The following is a 24,885-nucleotide window of genomic DNA, read 5'->3' as shown; positions in this document are numbered from 1 at the left end:
AAATTTTCATCTTAAATTCGCAATTTTTTTTTCGAGGGCCGCTACCCACAAACCCCTCTGTGTTTAAGCCCCCATCACTAAGATTTCTAGCCTCGCCACTAGTTGGGGGTCATTGCCCCCTTTTGACCCTATTATGGCTCCACCATTGCAGCCATTTACAGCACGAAAAATACTTTTGTCCCACTTGCTCGGTTTTAAAATAATAATACTCATTCTCTATTAATTGATTATACGTCAAGAAAAATGGAGTACTTTAGTAGAAGTACACGTAACATTGAAGCATGCAAAAAGTTTTATACAATACTGTTAAGCAAAGACAATTTGTAGGAGTGATTAATTCATCATCTCTACCTGCAAAACCCGCCTTCTTAATTATTATCTTAAATCTGCTTTAATTACACATTTAATGATGTAAATTAAAGTACTATTAATTAAGTAGGCCATCAAATCATTCAATTTAATCAAACAACCCACCCACAAGTCAAACTGTCCTAATTAATTAGCTACAAATTCTTGGATTCTAAATTGTTCATGAAAAAAAGTAGAAATTTTGCAGATAAAAAATTTACTGATCTCTGTGAATTAAAAGAAAAATTCTACTTGTAATGAAGAGAAGTACTACTGCCAAGGCCAAAAGTACAACTGTTGAAGGTCAATTAAATGTGTACTGTTAGATTTACAATAATAGTGAGGGTCCAGCAGCTCTATTTACAGTGTCTAGATAACAGTGTGCAGTATTAGTAGTACTAAATTTACTCTGCCCTATTAATAGATATATATTGAATAATAATTTGATCACGTTTTTTAGTTTTATTATTTTTTTTTTTTTTAAGAAAACAGTAGTATTTGAATTTCTTTGCTGAAAATATATATAAATATTGGAGTCACATAATTAAATGGCAGGCTGTAAGTATCAACCATGCATATTTTATAAAGAAATGTTTGATAGGTACCTGACAATCATTGTCATTGATCATATTTGCTGATAATTAAACAAAAAAAGGGGGGTTTTGGTACAAATTAATTTAAGTGGTCCTATATATATATATATATATATATATATATATATATATATATATCTCATCACCCAAATTTCATTTTCAATTCAACTTTAATTTCGTCTTATTATACCAAAACACAAATTAAAAAATAAAACTAATAATAAGAGAGTGGGAAATTGTGAAGAAAAACTTTTATTGGATCCTGCAACAAACATTGCCCATATTTAATCAAATTTCTGCCAAAGATAAAGGAAACAAGGAATGATGTAAAGAAAAACAAAAGGAAAAGTGAAAAGAAATCCAGCAAAATAAATAAATACCTTAAAGTATATACTTAGAGAGAGAAAGACAAAGGTGAAATATATAGAGAGGAGAGAGGACGAACTATTTATATATATTTCTATTTATTTTGAACTCTGTTTCTCTCTCTAGAAAGGGGAGTGTGGTGTAACTGTGTTTCTCTCTCTTGATGCAAAAACAGAGCCCACTGAGAGAGAATTGCTAATCATCATCATCATGAAACACTCTCTGCAACATGCACTCCTAAAAAGCAAACCCAACCACCATCAAAACCACCCTTCCCCACCTTAAATTTACACACACACACACACACATTTCTCACTCACTCAATTCCATTAATTTCCACCATCAATTCTACCACCATGGCCCTAATTTCATCCCTCTTCCTCCTCTTCATCCTCGCCGGCGGCGCCGCCGCGACGCCGCCGCTCCAGCTTCTGTCTCTTCTCTCGATTAAATCATCACTCATCGACACCCAAAACACGCTCCGTGATTGGGATCCGAAAACAGCATTTTCCAGGCCCGGTTCGCAGCCCGCGTGGTGCTCGTGGTCCGGCGTGAAATGCGATCGCCGGTCGGACAAAGTTACAACCCTGGACTTGTCGGGGCGAAACCTCTCCGGCGCGATACATTCCGATGTGAGATATTTGTCACATTTGCACCATTTGAATTTGAGCTGGAATTCATTCGACGGGCCCTTAAACGACGCCGTTTTCGAACTCCCGGACCTCAGAACCCTAGACATCAATCACAACTTCTTCAATTCGAGCTTTTCGCCGGGAGTTTCGAAACTCAAATCCCTCACCTTCCTCAATGCCTACAGCAACAGCTTCGCCGGAGCGTTGCCGGAGGAGCTCGTGTCTCTCGACAATCTCGAGTACCTGAATCTCGGCGGCAGCTACTTCGAAGGCGAAATCCCTTCCAGTTACGGCAGTTTCTCAAAGCTGAAATCTTTGTACCTGCATGGGAATTCCCTCACGGGTCGGATCCCATCCGAGTTGGGTCTCCTGAGTCAACTCGAACACGTGGAATTGGGGTACAATGCTTACGTCGGTGGACTCCCCGTGCAGTTTTCCACCTTATCAAGTTTAGTGTATCTCGATATCTCGTCGGCGAATCTCTCCGGCAATCTTCCACCGGAGCTGGGCGGATCGGGGAATCTCGAGGTGCTGCTGCTGTTCAAGAACAACTTCTCCGGCCACATTCCGGCGACATGGGCTCAAATGGATTCGTTACAGATTCTCGATTTATCCGACAACAACCTCTCCGGTGAAATCCCCGGCGGATTATCATACCTGAAGGAGATCAACACGCTGTCGTTGATGAACAATAAGCTGACCGGTGAAATTCCAGGTGGCATCGGCGAGCTTCCCAACTTAGAAATCTTGTCTCTGTGGAACAATTCTCTTACAGGAATTCTACCTCAGAAACTCGGCTCAAACGCCAAGCTACAAAAACTCGACGTCTCTTCGAATTCGCTGTGGGGCCCGATTCCTCCAAATCTCTGCCTAAGCGATAAGCTGTTAAAACTCGTGCTCTTTTCGAACCGACTCTCCGGCGAGATTCCGGCGTCGTTAGCGAATTGCACGGCCTTAAACCGTGTGAGGATTCAGAACAACATGCTCAATGGCTCGATACCGTTTGGATTTGGTTCGTTGCCTAATCTTACTTACTTTGAGCTAAGTCAAAACAGATTATCCGGACCGATTCCGAAAGATCTCGGCAATGCGGTGAAATTGGCGTTCTTGAATATATCGGCGAACAATTTCGATTCCGAGCTGCCGGACAACATATGGAGCGCTCCGAGTTTGCAGATTTTTTCCGCAAGTTCTTCGAATCTCAACGGTAAAATCCCCGATTTTATCGGGTGCTCGAGTTTTTACAATATCGAATTGGACGGAAACAATCTCAGCGGTAGCATTCCGTGGGACATCGGCCACTGCGAGAAGCTGATTTCGTTAAATTTACGTAGAAATTCACTGACGGGAATCATCCCGTGGGAGATTTCCGCACTCCCCGTCATTACAAACGTCGATTTATCGAACAATTCTCTCACGGGAGCGATCCCTTCGAATTTCAACAACTGCAGCACGCTCGAGAATTTCAATGTGTCGTACAACCGCCTGACGGGGCCCGTACCCTCGTCGGGGTTACTATTCTCCGTTCTTCACCCGTCCTCGTTCGCCGGGAACGAAGGCCTCTGCGGCGGGATTTTAAACAAACCCTGCCGAACAGACGGGCTGGCGGAGGGTCCCGTCGTGGAGGCCCGTCGCCAGCCCAAGAGGGCGGCCGGGGCAATCGTCTGGATAATGGCGGCGGCTTTCGGCATCGGCCTATTTGTCCTGATCGCGGGCGCCCGTTTCTTCAAGGCGAAATACGGACGTAAATTTTCCAACGACCGTGAAATCGGCCCCTGGAAGCTAACAGCTTTCCAGAGGCTGAATTTCACGGCGGACGATGTTCTGGAGTGCCTCAACACGACCGATAAGATCCTCGGCATGGGGTCCACGGGCACGGTGTACAAGGCTGAGATGCCAGGTGGCGAGATCATAGCGGTCAAGATACTCTGGGGGAAGAACAAGGACAATGTCGCCACAATCAGGCGGAGGAGAGGAGTGTTGGCCGAGGTCGATGTGTTGGGCAACGTGAGGCACCGAAATATAGTTCGATTGTTGGGTTGTTGCAGTAACAACCAATGTACGATGTTGTTGTACGAGTACATGCCTAACGGGAGCTTGGACGATTTATTGCACGGGAAGAATAATAAGTGCGACAATTTGGTGGCCGATTGGGTGACTAGGTACAAGATTGTGCTCGGCGTGGCCCAAGGGATATGTTATCTTCACCACGACTGTGATCCCGTGATCGTCCATCGGGATTTGAAGCCGAGTAATATTCTCTTGGACGGTGAAATGGAGGCTCGAGTAGCCGATTTCGGGGTCGCGAAGTTGATTCAGACCGACGAGTCGATGTCGGTTATTGCCGGATCTTACGGTTACATTGCCCCCGGTATGGTTTCTTAATTAATTAATTAACTAGCATTTTCCCCGTGCGATGCACGGGATATTATTTCAAAAGTAAAAAATGTCAATTTAATTATCTATTAAGATTTGAGATGTATTGATGAAAAAAATATGGAATTAATAATTGTTAAAAATTCTAATTAGAAAATTAGTAGAGAAAAATATTAAAAATAAATAATTATTCATTAGGGTTTTTCTAGGGTTGCTCAGCGTTTCTTTCTTTTATATATAAGATTAATTAAATTTATTTATTTTGGTTGACTTACATATATTATGGATCATGTTACTTTAATTTGTGTTATCAATATATGACATAGAATACTATTGTGGTGGGGGTGGGGTGAAGCATGCTTTTCTAATTTCTTGTTGGGTTTTTATGTAATATGTGGTCACTTTTGGGTTTTTAGTTCTTTGTGTAGGGTGACGAAATATGTGCCTCCCCCCTGCGTGTATAATGTGATACAATTTTGTTTTCTACCTATTTTTAATTTTTTATAACAATTAAACCCATTTGGTTTTTTTTTTTTGTCAATTGTCAACTCCATTACCACCAACAGCTTTTGAACACTTTTGGCGCCAAAAATAATACAATTTAAATTACAAAATATTTTGTTGATGAAGTTTGTTGTTCCTTTATTTTAATCGATTTTTTTTTTTTCATTTATAAAAGGATAGATATATATATATATATATATTCAAATGTTGATGGGCCTAGGAATGTTTTTCAAAATTGTAACCAATAGTGATGGAGCACATTCCATATCGTGGTGGAGCACACACCCTATTTTTATTTCTTTTCCATTTTGTCGCCGTGATTTGCTACTGTTACAGTGCGGTGTCCACTACCGCGCGTGAAAGTGCTCTTTCCCTTTAATTTTTCACTTTTTTTTTTCATCATATATATATACTTTGGAGTTGGACCCACCAAGATTTTGTCAATTTAATTATAACACTCCCATTATCCAACTCTATTTATTTATTTTTATGTAATTAAAATTTATATTTTTATTTCTATTTTCGGTATTTGCAGAGTACGCGTACACATTGCAAGTTGACGAGAAGAGTGATATTTACAGCTACGGAGTGGTGTTGATGGAGGTTTTGACCGGAAAAAGATCGGTGGATTCGGAATTTGGCGACGGAAATAGTATAGTGGATTGGATCAAATCCAAAATTAAAACGAAAAATGGTTTGAACGATGTCTTAGATAAAAATGCCGGTGCATCGTGCGCTCCGGTGAGGGAGGAAATGATGCTACTCCTTAGGGTTGCGTTGCTATGCACTAGTCGGAATCCGGCCGACCGTCCATCTATGAGAGACGTTTTGTCCATGTTGCACGAGGCCAAGCCTCACCGGAAACTGCCGGGGAGTGGCGGTGATGGGGTGGTCGATTTTCCGGACCCCCTAAAACCTAATGTCGAGTGTTAATAATCTATATGTTTTCGAGTGTTGGGGTTTTAATTTTTTATTTTTTTTTTTCATTTTGGGTTGTTTCTTATGAGTTTAAAATTGTGGGGATTGGTATATATAGAGTGAGTAATTAAAGATTTTTTCAAATGTTGTAGAGTTGTATAATTGGATCTATTATTGCATTTCAGCTGCATTTAGACGTACGAAAATGAAATTAAAGAGTGAGCTGCTGTGGTTTAAAATTTAATTTAATCAACCTATGATTCGTGTATACAACAATTACATTATTTGTGTTGTATCAAAGATGTAATTTAATCAACCTATGTTTCTATTGCATTTATTTCGTTGACCAGTTGAAAATGATGTGCTCTCAAACTTTTCTCTTGAGCCTGCAAATGAATATATATAATTATATATGTGTTAAAAAATTGTAAAGTAAATTTTGAAAAAAACTTAATATCAAAATATGCATGTATAGGCCTGGTAAAATCATTTCTAATGGTTATACTAACTTGGATATTAAATAGTGGGAGCTAGTCACTCATCATACTACTATTTATCAAATTTAAAAAAACAACATTTTTTATTGGAAAATTACAGTTTTACCCCTCAAGTTTGCACTGATTTCATATTTGATCCCCCAAGTTCACAAAAAATACATTTGATCCCTCATGTTTAAAAAATAACACTTTCGGTCATTTTTGTTAATTTACCGTTAGTCCGTCAGTTAAGATAGTGACAGGAACACGGTTGATTTTGTTAGTACTAACAAAAAATTGACATTAATGACTAAAAATGTTGAACTTATGAAACATGAATGACCAAATATATTTTTTACGAACATGCAGTACAAAATTGAAATCGATGGGACAAACATTGTAATAAAGAAACAAACTATTGGGCTTGAACTATGCCGGTTAATTGAAAAACTATTGGGCTTGTAAGGGTTGTCATTTTATTCAATGGGCTACAATTTGGATTTTGGATCTTTCGAATAATTCCATAAACTTTTTTTTTTCTGCTCGGAAAATATATATTCAAATTTATGTAGGAAATATATAATATACAGGACCAATAAAAATGAATGGAAATTCCAATTAAAAACCAATTTTAGTACCTCTAGAGATGCAACCAGTGTAACCCGTTTCTCTAATTCTTCAAAGAATTGCTTCTGCTGCTTTAGCATAACCGACAGCTCCGTTAGCAGGTAACACGTTTTCTCAACCTTTGTGCACCAAAAATTTATATATACAAATATCATAAAATCCCATATTACTCATTTTTATTCAACATTAAAAAATATTTATTTAATAACTTTCTTATTACTTTTTTTTACCTGCAAATGCATGTCAAGAATCATTGCTCTTACGTTGTCCATCACTTCCACGGCTGTCGATACGGCGTCGTAGACCGACATTGTATCTCCCTAAGTTAAAAAAAAAATTCATAAAATTTTAAAATAATAATAAAACTCTAATCATCTAATTAAATTTAATGAAAAAATAATTATATATATAGACCTCTGCATTATGGACAAGAGGGAGACAAACTGAAACGGCTGATAGTTTTCGTACAACTCTGCCAACGGCTTCCACGTTTTTCGGCTCAATTTTGCTCCATTCATTCAGCAACTTAATTTCTGAGCTTATAATCTGGTACAGCTTTAATTCGTGTTTCAGCTTTTGAATTAGACTCCGCTTTTCCATAAGTAAGCTTTTAGCCAGAGATATTCTTACCCATCCATTGAACAGCTTCTTCTGCATTAATTATTTAATTTAATATTAAATTTGAAATTGTGATTTTTGAATCGCCAAATTAAGGAAGAGTTTTAATTACCTGAGCCACTTGTTTGACGGCAGCCATGGACGAATCAGCTCGAGCATTGGCGAATCTCCACTGCAGCAACCTGTTGTACGCCACGCGGTAACGGTTGTACTCTTCCTCCACTATTGGTGAAACTTTCTTCTGCCTGAAGTAATTCAATACGCTGCTCACACCCCCGCCGCCGCCGACTTTCGGTTCGCGCTTCGTCAACTTCCCGGAGCTCGCCGGAGATTTCGGAACCGGCGCAACGGCCAACGGCGCCGGAGATGAACAAGGCAACGATCTCCCCGGCGAGAGCGCCCACGCGGATGGAGAAGTGGAAGCCGATCGCGTCCTCCTCGGCACCTCTATCTTGCTCCTAGTGCGCGGCTGAAACCTAACCAAACCGCCGTCCAATTCGCCGCCGCCGTCGCTCACCACCTGCTTCTTCCTCATTTTCTTCGCCGGAGCGATTTCTTCACTTCTGGGGGTGATGGAGTATCCAGACGTGAAGGAGTGCGTTTCGTTTCGTGAAAACCTCGCCGATCTGCTTCCGCTCTTGCTCCGGAGAAAGCGGGGGGACTCGCCTCCGCTTCCGGCGGCATTATGATGCCTGCGATATTTTGGCTTCTCCATTACCGGCGACAAATTTTAATTAGTCTCCTGTAATTTTCCAATAAATTTAATGGAAACATATATATATATATATATATATATATATATATATATATATATATATATATATATATATAATATAATATAAAATCTACTCTTACCTGCTATGCCAATTGCAAATCATAAGCAAGAAGGTTGAGAGCACGTTATTGTATTCGGTGTGGCTTTCCACAATGTGCAGTTCAAGGAGTCCACGAATTGGTTATTGTATTGTGCATCTACAACGTACTATAGCATAGTTTAAAACTTTTCAAGCTTGTACTATTTATTTTAAAGTTTTGAAGTTTGCTTATCTACGACCTAATTCTTGTAGATCCCGTAATTTTAGAAACAATCGAACTGACGATGTCATCATTTGAAGTTTCTATTAATTGATATGAATTTTTTAAATATTTATTAATATAGCAAAATCTAATTTTTTTTGAGTTGATCATACGACGCCGGATCACATAAATATGATGTGATTCATGAGATACGCTCGTTCGTCGGGCAGTTTTGCTTCGGATAACGTTTTTAACGTGCTATTAAAACTGTAGAAAAACTTTAATAAACTAAAACAAAACCCTACCATTTTGCAAAAAAAATGCGAAAAATGACCTTGAAAAGTTAATTATAATAGATATAGCACTTTTAGAAACACCCAACTAACAAAATCCTAGTTGATATCTCTATGAATTGATACGATTTTTCTAAAAATTTCCTAAAATAGTAAAAAAATTGATTTTTATGATTTAATATTTTAAAGCTAGCAATATTCAAAATAAATTTAAATACAAATAATGAATGGGCTTACAAAATGATGGCCCATATGTTTTTTTTTATTATTAAACAATAAACACAAGAACCACATTAAACCAACACCGCCCAATGACAACAGCCTTTTCCCGCCATTTTACATAGGAAGAGAGAGCTCTATCACCGATGCTACGCGCCGTCCGAAGCGACTGAGACGGAGACCACAATTTCTCCTCCGCCCCCCCTCGTTTCTTCATTCTCTTTTCTTCTCGCTTCTGCATACCCAACAACCAATCAAACGCCAAAAACCCTACGCGTAACCCTATGGAAGAATCTAGGGTTTTCACCGACCCGACCCATCGCCCGAGTGGTCTGCAAGCCGGCATCATCTCCAGAATCCGTTTGGAAAATTTCATGTGCCACAGCAATCTCGAAATCGAGCTCGGCGATTGGGTCAATTTCGTCACCGGTCAGAATGGAAGTAAGCTCACCCCTCCCCCTTCTATCTGGCTCATAAACACACTCTCTTATTCATTCTTGTAGATTGTGCTTATGCATGAATGTTTTTATTATTATAATATTATATAAAATTGATTGCGCTTCTTCGATTTTCTGCGGCCCGTTTCAGGTGGTAAGAGTGCTATATTAACGGCACTCTGTGTGGCATTTGGGAGCCGAGCTCGTGGGACGCAGAGAGCGAATACGATGAAGGATTTTATAAAGACGGGCTGCAGGTATGTTTGATAAATTAAATATGCGGTTTATGATGCAAATTTGTAGTTAACCCGAGAGACTACTTTCCTAAAGTACATACGAGGACCTTGTTTGATTTCTGAATAGCTATTGTTGCTAGAATGTGAATTTTGAATGGATTTAAGTTTAAATGGAGGATTCAGATATATTTTTTAACTATCTCTTATCGTGGGCTCTTTTGGATTCAGGCAACTTTTACTGTCATGGAATCCTAAAGTTTTACTTTCCTACTAATAACAGTGTTTTATGTGAGGTTTATGGCTGATAATATATGTATTAACCTGCTTGGAAAAATTCATGGGACACCTTTGCGTAATTTTGCGCCTAATCATGTGTACTCACCGAGAACATGCTGTTTATCTAAGACGTATTCTTTAAACTATGACTACGTATGAGCAGTTGTTAAACTCATATATGCACAATTTTATTTTTGGAAAGTACGTGATCGGCCTCTTCTACATATCACTGTTAATATGACCTACTTTTATTCATTAACAGCCATTCACTTGTTCAAGTTGAGATAAAAAATCAAGGAGAAGATGCTTTCAAGCCAGATTTGTATGGAGACGTCATAATCGTGGAGCGCAGAGTTTCTGAATCAACCAGTTCCATCACATTGAAAAATATTCAAGGTTGTAGTCACTTGATATTTCTCTCAGTTACTTCTATTAGCTATTCCTATGACCATAAAACCTCAAGATCTGTAAAGAATGATATGCTGCCATAGTATTCAGAAAAACATAAGACGATATGATTTTTTTATTTTATTTTTCCTATTATGTGTCATATACTCTTCGTGCTTTGTTTAGAAAGCGTATCTCAGCTTGTTGTCTGTGTTTTCGGTTGATGGAGAAGTGCAGGTTTTAGGGGTGATACTAGCATATTGTATTCAACGACCGCAAGATAGAACACACGAAATATATAGGAGTGAAATCTGAAATTAATAGAATCAGGACTAAAATTCTTACGATCAGGAACTTTCTAATACCTTCACATAATCCGGATGTTTCATATTTATTGACTGTTCTACTAACTAAAATTTTCTGGCATGTTAAATTTTCAAAAAGAAAACATGACACAAACTTTCAGCAATCCAACCGGCTACTTAGTTGTTCCTTGACTTTACAACCATATTTGTGTCTTGTTTTGTTCTCTAGCTGAAAAACCCTCCAAAATTTGATATGTCTATATATTTGAATGGAAAAGTTCGTTTGGCATTTTTTGTCTTCCCATTTTATTCCTCCTGATTGTTCGACTTACAGGTAGGAGGGTTGGTACCAAGAAAGATGACCTGCGTGAGATTGTAGAACACTTCAATGTGAGTGTTATTAGCCTTTTATTTTAGTTTCTATTTATTGGAAAGCAGAATTTTTGCATTTCCAGTGTCTTGCAATTATATGCTTCTCCTTCAATTATTTGTGGGAAGACCCTCATTTTATGCTGATTGATGATATGTACATTGGATTGAATTTGCTTATATACCCCTAATCAAAATTCTTGATTGTGTCATTCTGGTGCAGATATTTGCTTTCACTTGTTTAATTGTTTGGCTATAATAGAAAAGTTAAAAATATGTTTTGAAAGAACACGAAATAGCAAGATACCGAAAATTAACTCCTAAATCAGAAAGACATTTCCTCTGATTTTACCTAACTAAGATTCCATCAACTTATGGTTGCCTTTGAATGGGAGATTTGTGCTAAGGATTTCAAATCCATAATGACAAATCCATTGAACTTGTTAGGATGGATTCAGTTGACAATGTATTTCAAATCCTTACTATTAATTTGAAGTAAATTTTGAGTATTTAAATGGATTCGAAATCCACACTAGAGTCAATTGAAATCCTTTCCAGATCTTCTCATTAAATCTAAATTCTTCAATCCAAATGCACGCTAAGGCACTTACATATTTGCTCCCTGTCTAACAAAGTCAAATCTCTAACTAAGGAAATTGCGTACTTATTCACAGTTCAAAGTTCAGAGGAAGTGGGCTTTTTGGTGATGTATATATGCTTGATCTTCAAACGATTATGCTTGGGTTAGCTAACAGTCTTTTGGTGTCATTCATGACCTTTGGTCCCTTTTAGGACAAAATAAATGTGGTAATTGAAATCCTGTTTACTATCAAAGAAGAGGCATTTTTCTTTATGATTAGAATTCGTCTATTTAACTTAGTTAGAATTCAATGTAAAATAAAATTGCCTAGAAATTTTGTTAAACAGGCTCATTCAATGTTTTATTCACATATCATTTATGAACAATTTTGGAAAAGGTATTTCTTTTCTTATCTGGATCTTTAAATACGAGTTTTTGCTGTCAATTGACTGAAAAGTAGGTTTTTTTCCTGTACCTTTACATGTTTTTGACATTTTGTTAAATTAATTCTATCCACTTCTTTTAATATATCTCGTGCCACTAGAGAAGGTGGAGAAATAACCTGGTTATTGGTCCTCATTATGTGGGTTTTTAACATTCTTGACGCAAAGTAAAATATTAAGCACAGTTTGACTTGTCTTTTCCTTTTGCCATTTAGATTGATGTGGAAAATCCATGTGTCATCATGAGCCAAGACAAGAGCAGAGAATTTTTACATTCAGGGAACGCTAAAGATAAGTTCAAGGTAATAATATAACTTCCTTTTCCAACTTCAGAAAATAAGGTGCTTAGACTTCAGAAGTCATTCTGTGTAATTGGCAAATTCATATAAGTTCTCTTCTGCCCATCCATTTGTGAACCAACATTACTGTTTCATGCATCAGTAAATTTTGCATAATTGGATGGTTACATTTGATCTATACTTTCAATTATAGCCATTGACTAACACAGTCTTTACAGTTCTTTTTCAAGGCAACTCTTCTTCAACAAGTGGATGACCTATTAAAAGGTATTGAAAAACAACTAAATGACGCAACAGCCCTGGTTAATCATTTGCAAGAATCACTGAGACCAATATTAAAGGAACTTGACGAATTGCAAGAAAAGATAAAAAGCATGGAACTTGTGGAGGAGATATCACAGCAGGTGCAGTTGTTGAGGAAGAAACTAGCTTGGTCATGGGTATATGATGCTGGCAGAAAACTTGATGCACAACAAAAATTGATTGAAAAGCTAAAAGGAAGAATACCAAGCTGTCAAGAACGGATTGATCTGCACCATGTAAGTTGCTTGATGAGAATCTGATGATATCTTTTATTTATGGGTAAATTACGAAAACCCCCCTGAACTTAGGCTAAATTACGAAAAACACACACCCCTCCTATCTGTAATTACCAAAACCCCCATGACGTTTGTTTCCGTGTTACACCTACCCCCTTTCGGTGTGATTTTTCTCATAATCTTTTTTATTCCAGGGAATATATCTCAAAAAATGCCAATTCTAACCCTGCAGACCTGGCTTTTCTTTATGATACTTTTTAAAGACAAAAATTACCAAGAGTAGTAATGGTAATACTAAAAAAGTTGTGAAGGTGTGTGTTATTTAAGAAGAATAAATATTCCGTGTAAAGGTCCCTGAGGTAATTTTTGCCTTTAAAAGTAGCATAAACAAATGCCACGTCTATAGGGGTAGAATCGGCATTTTTATGGGAATATTCCCTGGAATAACAAATATTTCATAAAAAATCACACCGTAAGGGGGTCAGTGTAAGATGGAAACGAACGTCGGTCTTTTTTTGGTAATTACGGATAGGTGTGTTTTTCGTAATTTAACCTAAGTACATGGTATTTTTTTCTCGTAATTTACCCTTTATTTGTTTTATTTGTCTCCAAACATTAGGAAAACACATTGTTCAAAATCGTTTTTGCCTTTTGGTCATGAAAATTGGCTGGGGTAAGGTAAAGAAAATCATTACCTTGGATTTTTGTCCATGTTATGCAAATATCGAGAGATGTATGTGGGCTAGAACTCGCAAACCCATTGGGCTTGGAGGGGAAATCAAATATTTTATTTCCTTGGATAAGATAAGGCAAACAGGGTCCCTAGTGCATTCAGACTGGCTGAACCATTTGCCCCCTTTTTCTTTACCTAATGGAATATGAATGCTAACAAAATATTTGTCTGTATATTATTCTATCCGATTAAGAAGAAGATGAATTACTGTAAAATAAATGAAAATGATAAAACTAAATGTTTCCTGCTTCCCAACTTTTCTAATTTCATCGTAATTATATATATATATTATTCTATCCGATCAAGAAGAAGATGAATTACAGTAAAAAAGGAAAATAATAAATTAAATGTTTCCTGCTTACTAATTTGCATCATAGATTATCTATATATACATAGACAAATCCTAGTATATCTCTATCCTCATGGATGAATGAAGGCCAAATAATTAACCGACTTCTAACATTGCCGTTTCTTTACATAACACAGAAATCACATATTTCCAGGATCATGGCTGATTAAAAGCCAAATCCCTACTTAACCGACTTTCTAACAGTTTGGCTAACTGAAGAACTTTTGTTTCTTGATTTGCAGCACAAGATTGAAGAATTGAGTGATCATTTGGCAACTAAGAAAAGTCAAATATCAAATATGATGGAAAAGACAAACGAAGTCAGAAGGATGAAAGAGGATTTGCATCAAAGTCTTTCTATGGTATACTGATTTTTTGGTATTTTTCATTCTCACCCTAAAAGCCCTGGTCTTTTTTATGCACAAATGCAATCTCAGAAAATTCCGTTCCGTTTCTCAAGTTTGTCTAAAGCAGCTAGCTATATTATACTAGTCCTCGCAGACCTAAATTGTGATTTTCCTGAATTTTCCCACTCTTATTTATAGATTTTCATTTTCGCCATTTATCATTTCCCTTTCTCCCCTTTTCATCAAAGCCTTTGTCTCTTGTACTGGACCAATACAATCTCAGCAATTTTCTTCCATTTCTCATGTTTCTACGGAATTTTTTCCTTCATTTATTTCATATTCAGCTTTCTTGTGGGAAACTGCTTATAACTTGTTTTGTTTTTCATTCAGCTTTGTCTCTCAAATCATTTACAGGTCTGCAGTCACATTTATGATTAAGATCCTAATGTTTGAAGTTTTTGTAATAGGCTGTGACGGAGAGATTTAAGCTAGAAGAGGAACAAAAGCGCAAGACTAGGGAAATTCAGAAAATGGGGCTACATGTCAAATCGCTTGAGCAACAGATACATGATTTGCATGAGCAGTACATGAAAAATACGCAGGTAATTGACCTACTTCACATTTTTTCCTTACTTGCTGACGTAAATTCTGCGCTGCGTTTCCTTTTCTCTTTCATGAACTTGTTCGAGAGCATGATAATTGTTTTCTGGTATGTACAAATAATTGAATCAATCATGTGTATGGCAATCTATTTCATCTTTGTTTTCTCCTAAACCAAGTTATGCATGCCATCTTTCCAGTTAAGTTTACTCAACTTGCTAGACAACCCAGAAGTTATTATTGCAGCTTCTCACGCTTACTCAAAAAGATTGCTGAGTAGACCTTCATACCTATCAGATATTTTGTATCAAATTACATTAACGGATAGCCTTATCATGCACTTTCAAAATATTACCATCAATGGCCATACTAACTGTGGGATAGATAGCAAACTTGATGTTAATTCTAATATTGATGTTCCCAGTTTGTTCACAAGTACATTATTGTAACTTGCTTTTGTTCCAGTCATATGTTTTATATAATTATTGTTTTCATTGAAGAACATTTTTCATTGTCAACTAAATATTTTATGTTTTGCTCATGTACTTCACATTTTAGCAACAATATGCAATTAACATTTGATTGGCCGTAGGCCGAAGATAATGAGATGGAGGAAAGACAAAGGGAACTGCAAGTTGAGGTAGATGAAGCTAACATTAACCTTCGGAGGTAGCATTTCAAACTTAACTCTTTGCTACATTTGTGATTTGATGCTTGATTTCACTTTGATCTTTTGATCTGAATGAAATGGTTATGTTCAGATTAAAGGAAGAAGAGGATGAAATAATACAAAGGAAATCTGTGGTTGAAAATGAAATTGAAAAAATTGCCGATCAGGTATGAAACTGTAGCTAGCGTGCTTCATATTGTAATGGGTATGTTCAGGGATCTTCAACTACTTTTGTGTCTTTTACACTATATGTGTTCCCTACCCCCTGCAGTCAGCAATTGTAAACAAGAAACTTGCAGTGCATTCTGTTGTTGAAAAAACTGAATAGAGTACTTGTCTATAGTTATTGTTTGTGTTTAGTGTTTAGTGATTTTTGGGTATTGTTAAAGCCTTTTTCTGGTATGAAACTTTATTCTTCTGCAATCTTCATTAGTAATTTGCATCCACTAATTATTAATATTTTCAGATGCAAGAAGTTGAGAGAAGGCACCGTAGTATTTCTTCTCGTATCCGTGAGCTCCAAATGCATCAAACAAATAAGGTCTGGAGAATCTGTATCTGCATATTTGTCAACATGTTTTCTCTTACTATTCTTATGCTTGCCAACTTTTTTAAATTTTGCTTTCCATTATTTCTGTTGAATGACCACCTCAACCAAAAGTTTAAGCTGTTAGTGAAATGTATCATTTAATATTAATGTCTCCAAATGTGCCCCCTCAAGTGCAGGCAAATTACATTTGAAGCCTTGCACTTGAAATATTTGAAATGTGTGGCGGTGGGATTCGAATTCATGACCTCTTCATTTGGTCTGACTTTGATACCATGTTGAATGACCACCTCAACCAAAAGCTTAAGCTGTTAGTGAACTATATCATTTAATATTAATATCTCCAATTATTTCCTCTACATCTGTTTATTATATTGTAAATTTTGCATACCGACGGCATTCATATCGACTTCCATGTAGATTCACCAGTGTATTTCTCTTCTGGGGTTTGGGATGGGGCCGTGGGGGTTACATGAAGTCAAGCTTTGATTCTATATAAGTCAGTATAGGCCCTGTTCATGTGAAATCATAGCATGTATGTACATTTGTATAAACTCGTTCATCTTCTCTATCATCCAGCTTTATTTGTTTTTCGCTTGAAGGTTACTGCATTTGGAGGAAGCCTGGTGACCAGTCTTTTGCAGGCCATTGAGCGACATCAACATAAATTTAGTAGCCCACCAATTGGTCCCATAGGCACCCATGTGGTAAGATATTGGAGCTTACATCGTGTAGTTCCTGCATGAATGGATAACTCTTTAGGCATATGGAATTATTTTTTGGTATCTTTTTTTTCCTCCTGCAATTTCAATTGGTCAAGCTGATACACTCAAACTAATTATTCCGTGGTCAGTTATCTGGGAGTATTAGGAACTAAAATCAGTTACAACGGGTATGATTATGATTAATGCGCGATTCATGGGATAGTTTATCAAAATTAATATGTTGGTTTTTTCTATTAATGTCCTTCAATGTTTTTTTTCCATGGATGTAGGCCAAACGGCGAACCAAATTGTATCTTTATATTCTTCTATATCTTTTAAACGCTTTTCATATTTCAAAGTTCAATATCTTTATATCAAGAATCATGCTTCTCTATTTCTGCTGGATAACTTATTTTTTGTTATATATCTATTTGCAAAATTTCACTGTTCACTCGTGCATTAGAAGTCGCTGATTTGTATCAAATGTTCTATCTTTGAATGGAATTATATAGGATCTTTTGGCCTTTTATTAATAAGAGGCTCTTTATTTTTAATTATTACCATTATTATCTCAAGCCTGCTTGCAATGCTGATTTTCTCCTTGCGTTTGGTTTAATTAATTATTTCAGAAACTGGAACATGGAGACATGTGGTCTATAGCTGTTGAAAATGCTGTTGGCAGGGTGCTCAATGCTTTCATTGTCACAGATCATAAAGATGCCCGCATTTTAAGAGCATGTGCAAGGGAAGCAAACTATAACCACTTACAGATTATCATATATGACTTCTCCAGACCCAGGTAACATGCCAGATATCTCTGGAGTGGAATCAATTCCAAATTAGGTTTAGCCAAGTGAATCTATTCTGACAGTTGCACTTTTTGTCTATCCGTAGACTTGATATTCCTAGGCACATGCTTCCCCAGACTAATCATCCCACTGCATTCTCCGTTATACATTCTGACAATCCGACGGTGCTGAATGTTTTGGTTGATGTGGTAAGCTTTGCAATTCCAATTTTTTTTTTTCACCTACTTGACACTTGAATATAATGTTCCACTCACTGCATGTTGTCATACGTAGAAAGTTATTGCAGAAATATGCTTGTGGAGAATTGCTTTTGGTGGTTTTATACTGTTTGTGAATGCCATGTTGACTTTCAAAAACACCTATTTAACCTTCTTCATCATGATGATCGTTCATCAATATGCTCTCTTTTCTTAAAATAAATAAATAAATAAATAAATAAAATTGGCCTTACACACGCGCACCCAGGGATTCGAACCCCCGACCTCTGACCAAACACCAGTATGGAAGAGGCTCCTGGTACCACTAGGCTTAAGCTTAGTTGATAATATGCTCTCTTTCCATTATAATTTTTTTATCATGTTGTCAACATTGTAATAATAGTCTGTATATCTTGTAGGCTAGTGCTGAGAGGCAAGTGCTCGTTAAAGATTACGATGTTGGTAAAACAGTTGCCTTTGATCAGAGGGTGTCAAATCTGAAGGAGGTTTACACTTCTGATGGATTCAAGATGTAAGACAAAAATCTGAGTGATCCTCGGATCCGACACTTACTATTCAATGCTAATTGTGTCTTGTCTTTTTTTTTTTTTTTCTTTTGAAAGTTTTAGATGCATTATGCATCAATTTGTCTGATCTTATGTCTATAATATCGGTTGACACTTTTGGATATCAAATTACAAGTTGTTTGATGCTAATACACCAAAGTTATCTTTTCTATCGTCAATTTATGACAAGAATGAAAATGAATAGTGTCACATTGAATATAAGACTGACTTAAAGTGCTTATATTTAATAGTTTAGATCTCTTTCTTTCTCTGCTGTTCTGCAATTGTGTTGAATGTTTCAGATCTTGGTCATGTCACAATAAGTTCCGATCTTAGATTCTGCAAAGCCTTATTTAGTTCTGTTTAAATGAAATGTCATATCAATGTCCAGGTACTGCAGATCTGGGTATTCGAGTTCCATGTGTAATTTGTATGCTAGTAGTTCTCTAATTTTCCTAAACACGGTAGCGGGCTTCAAGACAATGATCAAATGGAGCTCCTTTGCAGGTTTTCCCGTGGTTCGGCACAAACTATTCTCCCTCTCAACAAAAACTTTAGAGCTGGTCGTCTTTGTGGTTCATTTGATAATGAGATTAAAAATCTGGAAAGAGATGCATTAGAAGTAAAAGAGAGAGCTCAACAAGGTCGGGGAGTAAAACGGGCTAAAGAGGAAGAGTTGAGGAATCTTCAAAATATGTTAAACAGTGTAAAGGTATCCTATACACCCTTTAAGATTCCTTTTCTAATATCCATTATGTCAACTACTAACTGTATCAATTATACTCTTAGTAATCTGATTTTGGTAATGTGAGTGTAAAAGTGAAAAATAGATTTTGATCCATCTATTACCAGTCTTTTGACATCTATTAGAATTTAGAGCAGCAAAGAGCTCCAAGCCTCCGACAGATCACAAGCTACCAAGAGTAGTTTCTGCTGTTGGAATACTTTTTTTCCATTATGTGGGATAAGGGCCGTTACAGTTTGAATGTTGATCAGAGGGTGTATTATCTTGTGAGGAACTGTGATAGTTGGACTTTATCTTGATGTTTTTCTTCACTCAATAAATTGGTCTTCCCTAACATATGACACTGATCATAAAGGCATTATTTGCACTTTGAAAGATTATTGTATTCATATATAAAGTTTTAGATTGTCATACCAATCATGAACTGCCGGTCTGATGTAAACTATGCCAGTTGAAAGATTATCGGACTGATACCGAGAATGGTCTATTCACGATTGGCTTTTCGAAAATTGCTTAAATATGACATGGATATTTCATGATTGGCATTTTAATATTTTGGTATTTTAATATGTAATATGCTGAATTTGTAACAAGTGGAATTTGGACCGTGCTACCTTTTGATTTGCTCAGAGTTGTTGCTTGTTATCATGATCCTTATCTACTCTAACTTGTTTCAGAGAAGGCGAATAGATGTAGAGCGTCAATCTAAGAAAATGGAATTTGAGCTGGAAGATGTGAAAAAGTTGCTTTCCTCTGAAGTTAGTTCTGGACCTGCATCAACTGTGGATGAGCTTCATGAAGATATATCTGTCTGTTTCTTGGACTCATGCCTCCTTATTTTTGTCCTATTCTCCAAGCTATTCTAGTTAGTACTGGAGATCTAGTCTGTCTATTGGTATGTCATAAATTTTCTTCTTATGCTTTGGCTCAAAATTGTTTTGCAGAAAGTGCAAAATGAAATACGAGAAAAGGAAACTTTGCTAGAAAAGCTTCATCAGAGAGTGGCTGAAGCAGGAATAAAAGCTAAAGATCTAAAAGCGTCATTCGAAAATTTATGTGGTATGCTAGTGCTGTCTAAAATTGTGAAGTTGAGTGTGTTACCTATTCTGTAAGCCTCATTCGATTATTATAATTTTAGAGTCAGCAAAGTCAGAAATTGATGCATTAGCTGAAGCAGAGCGGGAACTGATGATGATAGAGAAAGATCTGCATGCAGCAGAAAGGGTTCATTTCTCTTACCCACCTACTTATTCTTGCACGACTTGCCTTCTTTTCAGAGTTTTTCTGAATTTCGCTTATTCAGGAAAAGAAACATTATGAAGAAATAATGCATAATAAAGTCCTTTTGGAGCTACAAAATGCAAAGGCGGAGTTCCAGGAGCTTGAGCGTATCTGCAAGGTGAATTCAAGCCATTCTTTGGAAAGATAAATCACTCATAGATTGCATTTTTTCTTGTTGTCGATGCATCAGTGGTGCATTTGATGAAGTGATTCAGTTTTTTCATTGGAAATATATAACCAATTTTTGTCATTCTTCTCTGCTTAAATGGGTTCTCAACCAAAACCTGGTGTTGATTATGTGAAATGTAGGAGAACAATCGGAAAGCTTCAATGATATGCCCCGAGGATGAGATTGAGGCTTTAGGAGGCTGCAAGGAGAGTCCTGAACAACTCAGCACTCAACTTGGTAGGGCGACTCAAAGACTTGAGCGCGAGAGTCAAAGGTAATATGAGCAAGATTCTGTCTTAAAAACATGAGTTTTTTTTTTTTTTATAATTATTTTTTCTTTTAGTTCATGGGGGAATTTCTTATGCAGGTTTCCAGAATCTATTGATGATCTGAGAATGTTGTGTGAGAAAAAAGAGCGTAAGATCTCAAGAAAAAAGCAAACTTACAAAGCATTTCGAGAGAAATTAGAAGTAAGTTACAGTGTCTCTTGCTGGGTCTACATTATCATAAATGGATGAATATTTTCTAAATATTCCGTTTCTATGGTTGCTTAGCTGCTACCTATAGGAACTTTATATGTGCATTTTTTCAATTTCAATTGCTCATTCATCTACTATTCCTGGTTCTACATTATTATAAATGGATGAATATTTTCCAAATCTTCCGTTTCCATGGTTGCTTTGCTGCTACCAGTAGGAATTTTTTATGTGCATTCTTCTATTTCAATTGCTCATTCATATACTGTTCCTGCTTCGTAAAAGGAAGTACAAGTGTATAAGTCGTCAACATATTTCTCAATTAATATCTAACGTTGAAAGAGAAGGAAATAGGAATCAATATTAGTTACTTTCGTGTGCTTGTCCTTGATATCCCTATTTACTTTTTACTTTTCCCTTCACTGTTCTGAAGTCTTAACCATATGTGATATTCTTGATTTGTAGCTGTATTTCTTGATAATTTGTTGTTATGAAATCTGATTATTACGTTTGATATTCTTAGACCCATTGTGGTCGTCCTACAAGAACCTTCAGTTTTTTACTACCTAGCTCTATTTCAGGCTTGTGAGGTAGCTTTACACTTTAGATGGAAGAAATTCCAGACGAATGCCAATGCTCTGAAGCGCCAGCTAACATGGCAGTAGGGCTTGCTCTCCTTTGGCCTTTTTTTATTCAACGACTTTTTCTGTACTTGACTGGAAGTTGCGACCTGAAATAGTTCAATTTTTTTACTGATGATAATAATTTTCAATAGGTTTAATGGGCATTTAGTAAAGAAAGGGATCAGCGGTAAAATCAAAGTTAGTTATGAAGAGCAGACCCTGTCAGTTGAGGTAAAGTAATGAAATTGGCATGCTACTATCATTATTAAGAGTGAATTTACCTTTTCAAAATCACCTGGATACAAGCTTAAGAGTAACCAGTCAAATGGCTCGGATTTTTCCTTCTTTCAATTGACATCTTATCTTCGTACCAGGTAAACATGCCTCAAGACGCATCAAGCAGCTCTGTTTGTGACACAAGAGGGCTTTCAGGTTTACTTCATTTATTTATTCTTTTAGTAGTATGGTTGACTTGTTTTGTTTATTGATCCATTTTGGGTCCTTGTGTGCATTTAAAAAAAATGAATTTCTACAGTAATTATGATAGGAAGGATGTGTTTAAAACAAACCATCTTAGACTTGTGGTTTGGGTTTCCTATTTGGGATTTTTTCCGTATGCGGTTAATCAGGAGAGCCTGATATGACCATCTCCCTGTCCAAATTATACGAGGAGCTGAGTGATTAGCTTTTTTCAGGATTATTTGTTGGTCTTATCTTGATTAAACTCTGCTCCAGCAGTGGCTTCCTCCGACACAGAAGTTTCTTTAGTCGGTTTTGAGACATCCCAAACTTAAAAAAATGTTTATTTGAGGCAGGGATAGTACTAGTATACATTGAGAAAGTTTCAACTTGTGGATAAGAATGCACTTCAGTTTTTACTCATATATAGTTACGGAATTTTTATTGGCATATAATTCTTAAAATTTATGATTGGTAGTAAGCAGTTTGGAGAAAATTCAATGTTATCTCGTATACATAAAAATACATGTTACAAATATTTGTGATAAACTCAGATATATATTGATTTAGTACCCACCTAGTTTATGAATACAATATATTTGCATGTGAAAATGTCAACACAAGTAATGTTGCATGTAGAGTCCTATAGAGCTATTCTGCTACAAGATTGGTGATCAGATTTTTAATAGATAAAATTAATGAATTATGATGAAATTTAAGAAAACATAAAGCTAGCGAAAAATGTAGTCTTGCTTTCCATTTTATGTGTACGATTTCTTTAGCATGTCAAGCATATAATGAAGAGCTCTTGTCCCAAAAAAAATTAAGAGATTTTCTTTGATGTTTGAACAGGTGGTGAACGTTCTTTTTCAACATTGTGTTTTGCTCTCGCACTTCATGAGATGACAGAATCGCCATTCCGTGCCATGGATGAGTTCGATGTATTTATGGTATGTTTCTAACAGATCCAATTTTCTTAAAGTATATCGAAGACAATGCAATAGCTAAATGATGATGAACAATATTAGTCAATTGGAATTTGGGTTCTTTTTAGGACTATTTCAGCTATTTTGAAGATTGAGCAAGGCCAGTTTTGAATCCTTTTAAATACGCATTCAAAAGAAAGAATCATACTTTTATGCAATGAGTGCAAATTAGGCAACACTTCAATGATTCGAGGAATAATCATGATGCATGTATAGTTCACCTTTGTTACTGGTTCAAACATCATATATAATTTTGCCAATTCATTAAAGCATCTTCTGGGTGAATTTAAATGCCCTGATTAGTTGGATGAAAAAGGATCCCGAACATTAGTTTTAGTTACTCCATCTTTACCATGAAATTCAGAAATGGGATATTGCTACAAAACCGAGTATCTTGTATAGCTTCACGGTACGACGGATATGCATTGTCATACCGCATTGAGTTCCATGTAGGTTTATATGTTCCTTTTCTCCGAGTCAAAACAAAAAAGAAAACAACGGCACGTCAATTTATTTTATATCTTTATTTGACCTGCAGGATGCCGTTAGCAGAAAAATTAGCCTGGACGCCTTAGTTGATTTCGCACTGGCTCAAGGTTCCCAGTGGATATTTATTACCCCTCATGACATCAGGTGAGAGTGTAATAATGTTAGACATGTCAGTTTTACATACCTTTGTGAATGTTAGTTGCAGGTCATGGATTCCTTTTATCAAGCATTTTAAAAAACTTCGAACACATAGCCTCATATCTCTCACAACATTGAATTTGCCCCTTAATTTAGTAACACCATTTATAGGTGTCAGTTTGCTTATCCTTCCGACATTGACCATTTCTTCGCATACATTCGTTTAGAGAGAACTAATGCCGTTTCAAAATGAAATTCTAAACCAGTTTAGTAAATTTGATTGAGTACGTATTCATAAGAAGATTTTGTCGTCTTATGTTTGTGATTCAGCATGGTGAAACACGACGAAAGGATAAAGAAGCAGCAAATGGCAGCGCCTCGTGGATGACCATTTACAAGCACCTTTTTTTTCCTTTTTTGTCAAGTGTAAATTGTATTATCCATCTAGTCCTTGCATTTTATCCGACGGGCATAAACCAGGGGATCGGATTCTCGTTTCGAGTTAGGTTTTTTATTTTGTGCTATTTTTCTCCTGCTTGGCTTTACGGTGATTGGCTTAAGTTCTAGTAGCCATTTGGAGAACCATGTTCATAGTTATGTAGATAAAGAAGACAGTTTATTCAAGGTTTCCCGAATATTGCCTGTTGCATTAGTCAGGACCAGAAACTGTAACTGCCATTGCTTTTGACAGTGTCCTTTTGAAATCGTTCTTAATTATGATAAATCAAACAAATGCAATTCAATATTGAGTATTATGTAAAGGGTGTCGAATATTTCTTCCATTTTTACTCCTACTTCACGTAAAGTCAAATTATGAAAAATTCCATCATGTTTGGGTGATTAGAACCACTCTTCAACTATAAATATTCTTACACATACTCCTTTTGTGGTGATAAATTTAGTGGAATCTTCTAGATCACGAGGAATATTCTCCGTTTGTATCCGATTTACCTCACTCGAGCTCCACATTTAGAAACAAGATGGTTATAAGATGTGTCTTTGGGCTTGTAAATATTAGATTGTGGTGTATCAGAAACTGTATTTTTGCACAAAACGAGTACATATTAGAGAATATTCCATGGAATCTAGAAAATTGTGTTGAATTTGACACCAGAAGTGTGGATATGTGAGAAGATTTG

The 24,885-nt window shown here is 36.5% G+C and overlaps 3 protein-coding genes across 5 annotated transcripts; 2 read left to right on the top strand and 1 right to left on the bottom strand.

Annotated features, from left to right (window-relative positions):
* Positions 1-1,407: 1,407 nt before the first annotated feature.
* Positions 1,408-5,881, top strand: PXY (Leucine-rich repeat protein kinase family protein). Its single transcript, XM_012996688.2, has 2 exons — positions 1,408-4,310; positions 5,355-5,881. Exons 1-2 carry the CDS (start codon positions 1,664-1,666, stop codon positions 5,750-5,752), a joined length of 3,045 nt encoding a protein of 1,014 aa, XP_012852142.2. The 5' UTR covers positions 1,408-1,663; the 3' UTR covers positions 5,753-5,881.
* Positions 5,882-5,961: 80 nt separating this feature from the next.
* Positions 5,962-8,222, bottom strand: QWRF7 (QWRF motif protein (DUF566)). Its single transcript, XM_012996690.2, has 5 exons — positions 7,571-8,222; positions 7,255-7,491; positions 7,071-7,160; positions 6,852-6,959; positions 5,962-6,123 (listed from the first exon to the last, which is right to left on the bottom strand). Exons 1-5 carry the CDS (start codon positions 8,171-8,173, stop codon positions 6,055-6,057), a joined length of 1,107 nt encoding a protein of 368 aa, XP_012852144.2. The 5' UTR covers positions 8,174-8,222; the 3' UTR covers positions 5,962-6,054.
* Positions 8,223-9,035: 813 nt separating this feature from the next.
* MIM (P-loop containing nucleoside triphosphate hydrolases superfamily protein) lies at positions 9,036-24,450 on the top strand. 3 transcript variants are annotated; one of them, XM_012996684.2, is made up of 29 exons: positions 9,064-9,428; positions 9,576-9,681; positions 10,199-10,332; positions 10,963-11,018; positions 12,236-12,322; positions 12,538-12,858; positions 14,183-14,302; positions 14,755-14,889; positions 15,480-15,556; positions 15,649-15,724; positions 16,024-16,098; positions 16,707-16,811; positions 17,438-17,607; positions 17,703-17,805; positions 18,234-18,346; positions 18,772-18,786; positions 18,888-19,092; positions 19,803-19,934; positions 20,070-20,184; positions 20,264-20,349; positions 20,429-20,524; positions 20,716-20,849; positions 20,943-21,045; positions 21,633-21,712; positions 21,827-21,905; positions 22,049-22,106; positions 22,986-23,083; positions 23,658-23,752; positions 24,077-24,450. In XM_012996684.2, the coding sequence occupies exons 1-29, from the start codon at positions 9,272-9,274 to the stop codon at positions 24,132-24,134; spliced, it is 3,189 nt and encodes a 1,062-aa protein (XP_012852138.2). In that variant the 5' UTR covers positions 9,064-9,271; the 3' UTR covers positions 24,135-24,450. The 3 variants fall into 3 exon arrangements, with proteins under 3 accessions (XP_012852139.2, XP_012852138.2, XP_012852137.2); XM_012996683.2 differs by having other exon boundaries at positions 18,772-18,810; XM_012996685.2 differs by lacking the exon at positions 18,772-18,786 and having other exon boundaries at positions 9,036-9,428.
* Positions 24,451-24,885: the final 435 nt, after the last annotated feature.

This window comes from Erythranthe guttata, chromosome 6, assembly GCF_056151865.1.
Source record: "Erythranthe guttata isolate IM_541 chromosome 6, IM_541, whole genome shotgun sequence".
Taxonomy (NCBI): Eukaryota; Viridiplantae; Streptophyta; class Magnoliopsida; order Lamiales; family Phrymaceae; genus Erythranthe; species Erythranthe guttata.
This window is presented reverse-complemented; position numbering and strand designations above follow the sequence as displayed.